The sequence below is a fragment of the Panthera onca genome, chromosome E1 (genome assembly GCF_046562875.1).
Source record: "Panthera onca isolate mPanOnc1 chromosome E1, mPanOnc1 haplotype 2, whole genome shotgun sequence".
NCBI classification, from domain to species: Eukaryota; Metazoa; Chordata; class Mammalia; order Carnivora; family Felidae; genus Panthera; species Panthera onca.
The window spans coordinates 36,641,447-36,655,067 of record NC_138352.1 but is presented as its reverse complement, the minus strand read 5'-3'; the positions used below and the strand labels follow the sequence as shown (position 1 = coordinate 36,655,067).

Below are 13,621 nucleotides of genomic sequence, written 5' to 3'. Positions count from 1 at the left end.
TTTTTCAGCCTCTCAAATTAAAAAGATTTGAGAGGGGCGCCTGGGTGGCTCAGTCGGTTAAGCGTCCGACTTCAGCTCAGGTCACGATCTTGCGGTCCGTGAGTTCGAGCCCCGCATCGGGCTCTGGGCTGACGGCTCAGAGCCTGGAGCCTGCTTCCGATTCTGTGTCTCCCTCTCTCTCTGGCCCTCCCCCGTTCATGCTCTGTCTCTCTCTGTCTCAAAAATAAATAAAAAACGTTAAAAAAATTAAAAAAAAAAAAAAGATTTGAGAAATCCTTTAACACCCCGTACCAAAAGGGTACAATCCTGATGGGAGAGTAAATGAGACATCTTCTGGAAAGGAATTGGGCGGTTGTATTAGAAATTTTAAGATGTGCATCCTTTTGATAAAATAGTTTCCACTTAGCAGGATTTATCCAAAAGGTTGGCAAACTTTTTCTGTAAAGGGCAGATAGGAAATAGTGTAGGCTTTGTGGTAGCCACCCAACTCTGCCACTGTAATGTGAAAGCAGCCACAGGCAAGCGGTGAGCAAACAGGGGTGAATGTGTTCCAATAAAATTTTATTTATAAAAACAGGTGGCTACATTTGGCCCATAGGAACTGTAGTCTGCCAACCTCAGACTTACTCTAAAGCAATGATTGCTGTCATGGGGAACCACTTAGCTACAAGAATGATGGTTACACTGCTTTTGTTAACCCCCCAAATTCCATTAATATATATGTACATATATGCTAACAATGAGGAACTGGTAAAAAAAAAATGTGGTTGTCTTCTTGTGACGAAATAATAAGTTGCTATTTAAATTTATACAGAGTCGGGGCACCTGGGTGGCTCCGTCTGTTAAGCATCCGACTTCAGCTCAGGTCATGATCTCACGGTTCATGGATTTGAGCCCCGTGTCGGGCTCTGTGCTGACAGCTCGGAGCCTGGTGCTTGCTTCAGATTCTGTGTCTCCCATTCTTTCTGTCCCTCCCCCACTTGGGCTTGTGGGCTCCTCTCTCTCTCTCTCAAAAATAAATAAACATTTAAAAAATTAAAAAAAAATAAATTTATGCAGGAAAGTCATATAGCTACATGAGTATATAGAATGAAGGTTAGAAAATAGCATATAAGTGAGATACTAGAGCTAATAAGGGGGTTTAGTAAGGTTGTCATGACAAGATCAACACCCCAAATCAAAAGCTATCCTATACAACAGACATAACCAATTAGGAAATATTGCAGCAAAAGGATTCTACACATAACAGCAATAGGGACTCGAAAATACAGTCACCCTACGAAGAAACACACAGAATCTATTTGAGAAATAAAACTATTCTGAAGTCCTGGCGTAAAAGAAAGCCAGAATAAATGAAGAGATATATTATGTTCCTGGATGAGAGGATTCAATATTGTAAAGAAGCCAATTCCCTTCATGTGATGTATAAATTTCAAACAAAATCTCTAGCAGGATTTTTAACAGGTTTTGACAAAAAAGAATATTCTCAAAGAGAAAATATGTAAGAATAACAAAAAAATGTTCTTAAATAAAGAAGGATGAAGGAGACCGCCTCTATAGATATCAAACTATAAAGCGAGAGTAGCTGAACTGGTTTTGGCTTAGAAATAGATAGACAAATAGATCAATAAACAGACCAGAGTCCAGAAGGAAATCCGTGTTTATAAGGAAATTTAGCATACGAGAAAGGGGTGAAATTTCAAATGAGTGGGGAAAGAGAGATGATCTGACAGTAGGAGCTTGAACAGCTGGCAACATTTTGAAAATAATGATGCCGGATGACTATACCCTTATCAAAAGCAAAAATAGTCTGCAGGTGGATCAAAGAGCTAAGCATAAACACGTTTTGTCTAAAAGTATCGGAAAAAAAAAATATATATAGGGGGATACGTTTATAGCCTTGAGATAAAGAAGGCATAACATGTGAATGGCATAAAAGGACGGGTAATGATCACGTAAGAATTTTAAAATTCTGTGCAATAAAGACGCCAAACCCAAGATTAAAGTACAAGCAAAATGCATAAAGATTGACAGAATATATTTAGATGTCTTATAAATCAATAAGGGAAAGACAAACAACCCAAAGGAAAAAGAGCAAAGACTATGAACTCCCCAAAGAAGAAATCCAAAGGGCCAGTGAACAGGACACATGGTCTACCTCACTAGTAAATAAATGTCAATGCAAAGAAAGCAAGGGGGAGTCTCCCTCCATCAGGCTGGTGAGCAGAGAAGGGAAGGGAGGAGTGGAGGGGAGACTGGCAGGTAGGTGGAGACCTTCCAGGGTTGGCAAAGGGGTGAGGAAATGGACACTCTCACATACGGTCAGATGATACATCACTACTGCCTTTTTAGAAGAAAAATTTTGACGCATTTCTTAAAAAAAAAAGAAATAAATGTTGGTGCCTGGCTGGCTTAGTCAGTAGAACAAAGGGGTTCTTGATCTTGGGGTGGTTAGTTTGAGCCCCGTGTTGGGGGTAGAGCCTATTTAAACAGAGAGAGAGAGAAAGAGAGAGAGAGAGAGGGAGAAAGTGCCATTTAGCCAAAAAATAAAAAATAAATAGGGTCTGCACACTCTTTGATACAGCAATTCCATTTTTAGATTTCTAATCCTAGAAATACTTACAGAACATTCTATGCAGCATGAATACGGGTGTGCTGGATATGGAGACAGGGTCAGCTTGAGTCCTGTCACCACAGGGTGAAAATGGTGTCACTATGGAGGGGACTTGGAGCCACCCTGGAGGCTGAGGTTAAGGCCCAGGGCCTCAACGAAGTTCAGGGCAGGTCCTTCTCCAGGCTGGGGCAGAGGGAAACCAGGGGAGGCTTCCTGGAGGAAGCGTAAGTCTTAATGCTGAGCAGAAGTTAGCCCAGGGACAGTGGGTGGGAGGACATCCCTGGAGAAAGACAAAACTTATACAAAGTCTGGGACGCAAGAGAGAACTCAGCCTTTTCAAAGAATAAGGAAGAGTCGGCTGTCACCGATTTCAGGGTGGCGAGGCTGGAGAAGGAGGTGGGAGTTGGTTTTATCCCTTTGGTGATGAGGGGTCCCAGAAGGGAGTGAGAGAGCAGCCCCTTAGGGAAGATCCTGAGGCACCGGGCTAAGGGTCTAGAAAGGCTGGGGATGGTGAAGAGAGCTGTAGGCAGCAGGGGGAGAAGGACAAGGCAGCAAGCGGGGATCAGGGGACTCGAGGCCGGCTGGATGTGGGGGCGGCAGCAATGACTTTCCGGCCTGGGGGCTGGCTGGCTGGTGACATCATTCACTGAGATGGCAGTTTCACAGGAGAAGCAGGTGGCTTGATGCCCTATTCATTTTAGGGGGTTCCCTATTAATTGGCCCACGAAGGAGAATGACCAAGGGCCCCGGATCTCACAGCATTTGTGGGGTCAGCTTCCACGGCACCGCCCCCTTGCCTCTCGGGCCCGCAGTGGGGCTCTCCACACCTGCCCATGCCCTCTGCCCACGGGGACCCCTGTGCTATATAGATGGAGGGCTGTAAAGAAAAGAGGACAAGGGCCAGCCCACTGAGCGGGCCAGCCTTGGGAGGGATTCCCAGGGTGCTTCCTAAGACCCTAGCCCAGGGACACTCATCCATGGACACCAGGGACACCCAGCATCCCCTGACCAATTCACATCCCCCTGCACCGGGAAACTCGCTCAACCGTTGGGTTTACTAAGGCCTCAGGGACGCTTTTGGATGCCCCAGTGTCGCAGGCTCTGAGGACACAGTTAGGGTGACATTCGGTAAGTTCCAGAACTGATGCAGCACAGGTGGCACCCACCCAGGAGGGACTCACATGGCCCAAAAGTCTGCACAGCAGGCTGGGAGCCATGGCGGTGACAGCCAGTGGCCAGAGTTTCATGTGCGGGGTGCCTATGGCCACCAGCAACACTAAAGTGTCTCACCATTTTAACGATGGCCCTCATCAAGTGGTGATGTCAGAGGTCCCCACCCCAGGGTGTCCCATCAGCGTGTCATCCCTACGTGGTCCCCAAACCACCCTTACGCTTTCGTCTCCAGCAGCACTTTGGAAGCCTGAGTGACCAGGCCGTTGTCAGTCTCAAGCTGACCCCTAGGGGACAGCTGGGACACAGCAGGGTGCTGAGGGCCTGGTCCACGGGATTAAGACCTGCCCAGGCTGGCGCCCTCTGCTCCCCCGACCTGAGGAGCTGTGGGCCTTTAGCCGAAGGGAGCCCAGAGCCACACATTAGAGGAGGCTGAGCCAGGAAGTGGATTCATTCACATCACGGGGACCCGGGGCCTCCGGGCCTTCACAGCCTGTCCCTGCAGGAGCCCACAGGCCCAGCAGGCTGGACTTTGACCTGTTCCCCCCTGCCTCCCACCTCCCAGCACTCAGGAGTCCATGGTAAGGAACAGACCCTGGGTCAACCGAGCTGCCCCACTGGATGCTCCAGAACAAGGCTGAGCAGTGTGTGCAGTGATCAGTCTCCACCTCCCCAGGGTCCTGCCAAACGGAGCCACCTGAAAGAGCCAGACCCACAGGCAGGGCATGAAGCGATCCCCCCGGAGGGGCTTAAACACAGGGGAATAAAAACACATACGCAGGCAAGGTCCTGAGAGAGAGAAAATGAGGGGTACTGGGGTTGCTGAGGTTCGACTGGCATGTTCTTCTCGCTTTTCCTCTAACCTCTTTTTATTCTGGAAAATAGTGTTGTTTAAAAGCAGAGCATCCTCCTGGAGCCCAGGGCTTCCGTGTCTGTTTCCCACCTTTTCTTCTGGAAGCGTGGACGGCCACGCATGGGGGCCAGGTGAGCAGCCCGTGGCTGCGGGGATAGGGCCTGCCGGGCGACCCTGGTGGGGAGCCTGGCGGCGGCTACCCCCTGCCCTCCAGCTCCTCGTGGGCAGGCCTCCATTTTGACAGGCTACCGAAACACCAGGGTCCGAGGGTAAAGCTGATGAGCACCACGTTCTCGTGCTGACCTCCACGACGCGGCACGGGAGGAAGGCAGCTCTCATGTACTCGCTAATAAGAAAATTCATATTTCCTCAGGTCCTTTAGACCGGCGTGCCCAGCCCTGTTTACAGCTGAGGAAACTGAGGCGCAGAGGGATTGAGAGCGGCTTGTCCGGTGTGCATATCCAGTCAGTGGCCCAAGTGGGGTGTGGACCCAGTCCTGGGTGACCCCACAGCCTTCCTCCTCACCTTGCTTCCTGCTCAGCTCTCCACGAGGGGTCCACCCCAAAACCCTGGGGCCGCTCCGTGTTTGTCCCACATGGGGAGTCCTCTGCCCTGATCCTGGCCCACATCCCATTAGCTGGGCTCAAATACATATTCACCCCACATCCACTGGGCCTGTCAAGGCAGGCCTGGAGCCCAGCTCTCTGCACTCATCCCTGGGGGCCCTCATTTTGGGCACAGCACCCTGGAGGCCAGCCACCTGGCTTCCGTGTTGGGGGCCCTGGCCCCGCACCCCGTGCCTGGCTCTGGCTTCTGCCGCCTTTGAGCGTTGGCTTCTCCAATATCATTTTGCTGGCCTCCCTCAGCAATACAGCCCTCTGTGTGGACTCCCGCTCATCCAGTCCCAATCCTGACCCCACCACCCGGCCTAAGTGACCTCTGGGGTCCTGGATCTCCTTCAGCTATGGAAAATACTTCTGTTTGGGGGAGTTCACCAACCAGAGGCGGAGAGAAGTTATTGGAGGTGGCCTGGATGACAAACCGAGCCAATCGTCCTCCAGCCCTGGGGTGTCTCAGCCAGAAGGGCCCTTGGAGCCTGTCAATATACGCATCTTAAACTGTGTCTGTCTGTAGGGTGTAGCCACAAGTGTTTGGAACAAGAGTTCCGAAGCTTTATAACAAACACACCGCTGGGCACGGATAAAGGAAAACAGCCATGAGGGCTGTGGCGTGTGCCCCACCTCGGGCACAGGGTTCCTCAGGCCCTCAGGACTTCCTGAGTGATGGGAGTGCCTTTAGTCACGCATAGGGAACACCTTCCCAACACGGCTGGGTTCCTGCCGAGGAGGTGACACCGGGGGGTCCCTGGAGAGCCTCGGGATGGGTCTGGCCACCAGAAAGACCCAAGTGTGATTAGAAGATGGGAACATCCGGCTCGCCCATCCCCCCACCCCAGGCTGCACGTCAGGTTTTCGAAGTTCCGAGAGTTTCCGATTGCTGAACACACACATGTGCGGGGAAGCCGGTGGGTCTGGAGACGGCATGCGATCGCCTCACCGACCCCCGGCCCCCGCCACGCTTTGCCTTTGCACCTGTCCCATTAGGCTCTTCCTGAGTCGTGTCCTTTGTAACGAACTGATAGTCACCAATACGGTGTGTCCCTGGGTTCTGTGACTTGTTCCAGTGAATTACTGAACCCGAGGGGGGTTGTGGGGACCCCTGCCAGCACAAGTGCAGGCAGCCTGGGCACCCCATCTGTAGCTGCCCCACGGTGGGGCAGGCTCATGGGACTGCGTCCGTGACCCTTGGGGTCTGCACTAACTCTGGAACGGAACTGAACCGCTAGACGCCTGCTTGGCATTGGAGAACTGGCGGACCGAGGACCCGGCGGGGCTTGTCGTTTGGGAAAAACCACACAGGGACCAGTTGGCTCCGTGGGTTAAGGGCAGAGGAGAAAAGAAAAACAAAATGCGGTCCTGCCTGGTGTTGAGCTCAAGTCTGTCGTTTCCCCTGTTTGGCTCGGTTTCTCCTTGGAACCAGAGAAGGGGAGCCGAGTGCTTCGTGAGGACCCCCCAGTCCCTACCCTCTTTGCTGTGGCTCGCAAGGGGCCTGGCTGCTCAGGTTCCAAAAACTGTTTCTTGACTTTGAAGCCAAAGTGTCCTCGAAAGGGGAGGCCCTGGGGCGTCCCAGACACCAACGGGGTGGAGCAGAAGCAAAAAGATAATAAAGGCCAAGGCAGCGCCTCGGGAAGTTCCTCCACCCGCTCACGGGAGGCCTCGGGCCTCCCGCTTCTTACCTGCTCCGCACAGTCTGGAATCTCGGGCGTGCAGGGCAGCGTCCCCGCGCTCTCCACGGACAGCACATCTCTCAGCAGCTCCTCGCACCCTGCAGACGGACAGACAGCACAGGCTCAGAACCTCAGCAGCTTTGCTTCTGATCCACGGGCCTAGGGCAAGAAGGGCTGTGGGGGGGCAGGTGGCCCAAGTGTCCAAGAGCCCAGCTGATCCTTCAAAGGCAGAGATGGCGCGCCAGGCCCTGGAGAGGCTGGTCCCGGGCTCTGCCGGTGGAGCTGAGGCGCACTGACCCCAACAGAGAACACACAGCAGAGAGACTCCCAAATGCAGAGGGCAGGCCAGGGGCAAAGAGAAATCAAGGAGGCCTCTCTGGAGGAAGGGACATGAGACAGTACTCCCTGCCCGGTTCACAGACACTGCAAATGCACACACTCCCCTGCGGTTGAGGCCTTCGACGGCCCTGTAAACTCCAGGACATCAAGGACAGGGTCACCCTCAGCATGGCTCCACGTCCTGCAGACTGCGTCACACAGATGGCCTCCCTCCGCGGCTCCTAAGCACATGCCCCCATATCTTTTCAGACAAAGGAGGTCAAACCCACAAAGCACCTGGCGTGGGCACATGACAGGCCCAGTCAGTGGCGGTCCTACAGTCCACGCTGCGGAAGGCTTTGTGGGGGCCGCGTGCAGCCCCTCCCAACCTCTCAGCTCACTTCCTGTCAGCCCTCACCTCCAAGGAAGTGATTCCTGCTTCCTTCCCAACCTCCCAGAGCCGCAGGTGCCCCACAGAAAAAGGTTCATCCTGACAGGAAAACATGGCTTCCTTCACAGATGGCAGGAAAGTCTCGCGGGCCTGTGTTCTCTTCAGAGCCAGCAGGGAGGCTTGAACAAGTCTGCTTGCCCGCTGGCCCAAGCCGCTTTCTCCAGAGTGGCCATGAGTGGCCTCTGATCCCTGGAGGTGCCTCACAATGGCCTTGGAATTGGGAAAAGAGAGGGACTGTATTTTGCTCCTTCAAGGAGGGGAGCGGGGAAGAGAGGAAGAGACTGAGGAGTCCCAAGGAAGAGAGAGGGGAGGAAACAAACAGAACAGGAGAGAAGGAGGAAGATGGGCATCCACTGTGCCCCGGGGTCTGCCCACAGCTGTCCTAGTTTTATTCTCTTTTTTTTTTTTTTTAACGTTTATTTATTTTTGAGACAGAGAGAGACAGAGCATGAACGGGGGAGGATCAGAGAGAGAGGGAGACACAGAATCTGAAACAGGCTCCAGGCTCTGAGCGGTCAGCACAGAGCCCGATGCGGGGCTCGAGCTCACAGACGGCGAGATCATGACCTGAGCTGAAGTCAGCCGCTTAACCGACTGAGCCACCCAGGCGCCCCTGTCCTAGTTTTAAAACTGCAAGTCCTGTGTCCTGGGAAACTGCCAGGGAGCTGGGTCATCCTGGAGGGAGGTGACCCGGAGGAGGACTCAAGGAGGAGAAAGGAAAGCAATCAGAAACCTTTCTCTACAGGACAGATGATGGGCAGGGAGGAAATGACTGTCCCGTGGGCATGGGGTGAGCCTGGATCCTTCTCCTCAGTCCCCAGGGGAGGAATCTCAGCTGAGACCCAAGTCAGGCCAGCTTCTGCAGCTGGACGGGATCCTGAGAGACCCCTAGGACCCAAAGGTCTCACCTTTCATGGCGAACACCCCTCGGCAAAAGTCTTTGAAGTTGATTCTCCCGAGGTCGTTGGGATCCAAATATTTGACAAGTTTTTCCACCTGTGAGAAGGAAGGAGGGACAGATGTGAGGTCTCCAGAGACGCCCCATGGGGTTCACGGAGCTGGGGTGAGGGTGGCTGGGGAGGCTGGAATGGAGGGAGGGCTTGTCACCTGAGCCAAGGGGATACAGTGTCCCCTCCCAGGCCTCCACCCCTCACCCTGGATCAGCGCCAACCCCCCCCCGACGGCAGCCGGGCCACTTGATTCTCTTGAGGTCCACAAACAGCACCAGGAGCCTTCCAACGAAGACTGGCACATGGAGAGTGAACGCTCTGATTTTTTTTTTTTTTTAACTTAATGGTTTCTTTCCTACAAAAATCATACGAGCTCGCTGCAGAAACTCCGGAAAAGAGAATGAATCAAACCCTGCCATTTCCCACTTTTTTTCCCCTTTAAAACACATAGTTTGGGTGCAGCTGGGTGGCTCAGCCGGTGAAGTGCCTGACTTTGGCTCAATCGTGATCTCATGGTTCGTGAGTTCAAACCCTGAGTTGGGCTCCCTTCTGACAATACAGAGCCTGCTTGGGATTCTCTCTCTCTCAATTTCTCTCTCTCTCTCTGCCCCTCCTCCACTCTCAAAATAAATAAACTTAAAGAAAAAACACATGGTTTGAACCACTTTTTGGTTGTTGTTTTTTTTTTTTTTTTGTAGTTCTGAGAGACCCTTGGCCAAATTCCCCTTTGTCCACAAGGAGGAAATAATTATGTCACATTTGTATACATTCTTGGAGAATTTTAAATTACAAATCAAATAAGATTTAAGGCAAAACCAATTACGGTCAAGACAGTGGCTGCATTTGTAGCACTTTGTAGGAGGGGGAAGGTACCAAGGGGGTTTCTATTTATTGATCTGGATGCTGGCCACACAGTGAAAACCCACTGAGCTGTCTGCTTGTGGCCGGCACACTTTTCTGTTCTGTTTGTACTTTATACTTCCATAAAAAATGTTTAAAAAATAAAGTCTGTTAATAAGGGTTTTTTTTTTTTTAGCCCAAAGGACTCAGCCATTCCTGACGTTTGGAAGGTTCTCTCCTGCTTAACAGTTTAATCAGAAACCCTTTTGTGGGGCGCCTGGGTGGCTCAGTCGGTTAAGCGTCCGACTTTGGCTCAGGTCATTATCTCTCGGTCCGTGAGTTCGAGCCCCGCGTCGGGCTCTGTGCTGACAGTTCAGAGCCTGGAGCCTGCTTCAGATTCTGTCTCCCTCTCTCTCTGGCCCTACCCAGTTCATGCTCTGTCTCTCTCTGTCTCAAAAATAAATAAACGTTAAAAAAAAAAATTAAAAAAAAAAAAAAGAAACCCTTCCGTGCTGCCCTGTGGTACCACCCATGTTGTTCGTGGTTATAAGATATGCCGCATGGTGGATACACCCTAATTGACTTAACGACCCCTAATAGTTGGGCATTTTCGTTATTTCCTGCTTTTTGTCATTACAATTCATCTTTGGGGGTTTCTACAGCTGTGTGATGACCAGTTGAGCCCTGGCCCCTCAGATCCTTGACTTCCTCATCGCTTTCTCCCCCAGCCCACCTCAGCCGGTGAGACCCTGAGCCACCCCAGCCACACCGAGGACTTGCCCCTCTTCCAATGTCACTCACTCGAACACCCCACTCCCTGGCCGCATCCTCCCTCCCTTTCTGCCCATCGTGCAGTTCTGCAGCATTACGGGGGCTGCTCCCTCTCACCCGCATGCAATCCATACCCAAATGCCATACCCTAAAGCCACTTTTTTTTTTCCACATCACCCATGGAGTCCCACGGGTCACAGCCATTATCATCTCCCTTCCTGGCTGCCGAAGTTTCCTGATTCATCTACTCTCTCCCGCTCATCCTCCACTCCGACTGGATTCTGTCACCTCCTCCCCTGGTAAAAACCTTCCAGTGATTGTCCACTACCCGTAGGATAAAATCGAAACTCTGTAATGTGGTCTACAAGGTCCTATATGATGATCTGGCCCCTCCAGCCCCATCTCCTCCCACTCTTTCTATCCCTCACTGCATTCCAGCCACACTGGCTTCCAGTCAGCTCCTTAAGCAAACCACTCTTTCCTGACTCGGGGCCTTTGCACATGCTGTACGTCAACTCAAATGCTTGTCCTCCCGTCATTCATCACCTGATTTGATTCATCCTTCGGGTCACTGTTTGTACCTTTATCAAATGTCTCCCCCTGAGACAAACCTGTCCTGACCACTCCCATCTAATTAGGGTCCACCTGCTAGTAGCCTGTAGCACCCTATACTTTTCCTTCAAACCACTTGCTGCAATTTGTAATTATATTTTATGCGATAATTTTATTACTTTGTGTCTTCCCCTCTAGGAAATAAGCTCCCTAAGGGCACGGGTCATGTCTGTTTCGATCACGGCTGCATACACGGTAGCTCCCACCATGACTGGCATATACTAGAAGCTTCACGAACATTTGTTGAATAACCGAATATGAATGGTTCTATGAGTCATCTAAATTTAATTTATTTAAAAAAAACTTTTTTAACATTTATTTATTTTTGAGACAGAGAGAGACAGAGCATGAACGGGGGAGGGTCAGAGAGAGGGAGACACAGAATCTGAAACAGGCTCCAGGCTCTGAGCTGTCAGCACAGAGCCCGACGCGGGGCTCGAACTAACAGACCGCGAGATCGTGACCTGAGCCAAAGTCGGCAGCCTAACCGACTGAGCCACCCAGGTGCCCCGAGTCATCTAAATTTTTCTTTTTTTCCGAGTCATCTAAATTTTAAAGGCTTTTGGCAACAGTTGCCAAATTGTTCTCTGTAACGAAGTCTTAATTTAGTGTTCAGCCAGAGCAAGTGACTTCCCACTCGAGAGCTCCGAGTACATTTCCTTAGTTTTTGGCAATGGCCAACTTCGTAAGAACTCTCTTTTCTAATTAATTAGCGCCAGGCTCCACCCCCCCGCACCCCCACCCCTCCCCCACCCCCACCCATAGTTCCAGCAACTGAAAGTCCGCTTCTTGAGATTTCTTCTGGAAGCCTGCTTCTAAATCAGCCTGTAACTTAGTGGCAGTCCCTCCCTCCCCTCAGCGCACACGCAAACCTTCATTCACTCACTGGGCGCTTCCTACATGCTGGGCACTCTGCTGGGGGCCTCAGGCAAGCGCACACGCGGTCACACACACACACACACACACGCACGCGTGCGCACACACTGCCACACTCTCGTCAGGCACCTTCCCTCTCTTCCCAGTAATCACCCTCGGTGTCTAAAGCACAGTGGGGCAAAGAGGAGCTCTTTCTTTAGACTCCTTTCGGGCTGGGTTGCGGGCAGGCTACATCAAAGCACTCTGGAAACCCTAGAACACAGCATGCAGGCAAGGGGTTACTCTTACCGGCGGTATTGTTAACGCCCGTGGCCCACACCACTCACCGCAGGCTCCAAAGCCCAAGCCATGGTGGGGATTCATCCGTCCATTAAGGACTGTGTTTCCTGCATGCCCATGGGACGTGTTTCCAGTGGTGGCCGCTGCGGCGGGAGTCTGAAGGCCTGGTCGCTGCCAGCGGCCTGGCCTCATGGGGACGCGCCCAGCTGGCTTTGGAGATGAGCGGTGAGCGAGCAGCGGGCATCTCTTCTCCCTCCCTGAGCTTGGTGGCCCTGCACTCGTACCTCTATTCCAGCTGACTCTGCTTTTTGCACTCGGGTGTCAGTCTGGGGGTGACGGGTGGGCAGGGCCTATACATGGTCTGTCCGGGACCCCCTCAACCTGGGTACCTCTCAGGACGTTGGAATTCCAGTGAAGGAAGAAGGTGGCTTCCTGCCGGCTCCCATCCCGGCCAGAGCCTCCTCAGCATTGCAGCTGTCCCCTTCCCTCACTGCAAGGACAGCCTGACTATCGGGCAGGGGCGTGGCTTCTGAGGATCCCAATGCCCAGTGCCACCTGCACCCACCACCCTGGCCAGGATCCCGCCGCCTCCCCTCCTGCCCCTCTCCCCACTGGCATCGTGGGGACTCTGTGAACACTGGGGCTGGGCTGGGACATTCGGTACCTCCCAGCCTCCCCGCGCTCACCCCCACAATCCTCTCCAAGGTCAGGAGCTATGACTTAATTATCTCCGATGCAGTCAAGAGTGGATCGTCACTGACTGTTGAATGGCCGCTGCAGAGCCCCAGTCTCAGGTCCACCTGAGAAGCAGCAGGCTGTGCACTCGGGTTCCAAGTGTCCGTCGCCCCCTGGGACTGGGAGACATTGGTGGGACCAGGCTGTCCAGCCCCCCTGACCCCCACCGCCTCCAGGGAAAGCCGGCCTGGAGCGGAGGTGCGGGGCTGCTTGATGACAGGCAGACAGATGAAGTCCTGAGGGCCACCGCAAAGTCCCTGAACACCCCTGAGCTATGGCGTAGGAGACTCCCACGGGGCTCATCAAAGAGCGGAGACCCTGGAGAGTGTGTGCCACGGGCCGTACGGCCCTTTAGAAAGCAAACGCGACCACTGTAAATTATTGTAACAAAACTGCCAATTATATTAACACCGCAACTGGAGGCTCAAGGACCTTCTAAATAAACAGTGGCAGGGCTCATGCAGACAGGTATTAGTAATTCCTGCTGGGTTCACGGAGGGCTTGCCATCAACTGTAGCAACTCTGTGCTCAACTGTGTGCTAAACTCTGGCCCGACTTGCTCTCATCTCTGACCCTCACAACCTTAACAGCTGCAATCACAGCCTCCCATTCTACAGTTGAGGAGACTGACGGGAGAGGTTAGACGTTTAGACAGTCACCGTGGCAGTAACCCTTCCTTGAACCCAGGTCCTGCTGGCCCCAGACGATCAGCTTCTGCGGTCTACTGGTTTCCTGCGTATCTGGGCCCTTACCTGCTGCGGCTGGGGACCCGTCACCTGGATCACCAAGAGTCTCAACCCTCCTGGAACTAGACCACATTTTACCAATGCACCCCTGGGCCGGGGAGGGGGGACATTCAGTTGAC

The 13,621-nt window shown here is 52.6% G+C and overlaps 1 protein-coding gene across 1 annotated transcript in view; it reads right to left on the bottom strand.

Annotated features, from left to right (window-relative positions):
• The window catches only part of RAB11FIP4 (RAB11 family interacting protein 4), a 124,244-nt gene that overhangs the window by 73,240 nt on the left and 37,383 nt on the right, over positions 1-13,621 (bottom strand). Inside the window, exons 2-3 of the mRNA XM_060646724.3 lie at positions 8,602-8,689; positions 6,934-7,022 (exon numbers count right to left, since the gene is read on the bottom strand). Coding sequence (XP_060502707.1) covers positions 6,934-7,022; positions 8,602-8,689 — 177 coding nt within the window. The remainder of the gene's footprint in view (positions 1-6,933; positions 7,023-8,601; positions 8,690-13,621) is intronic.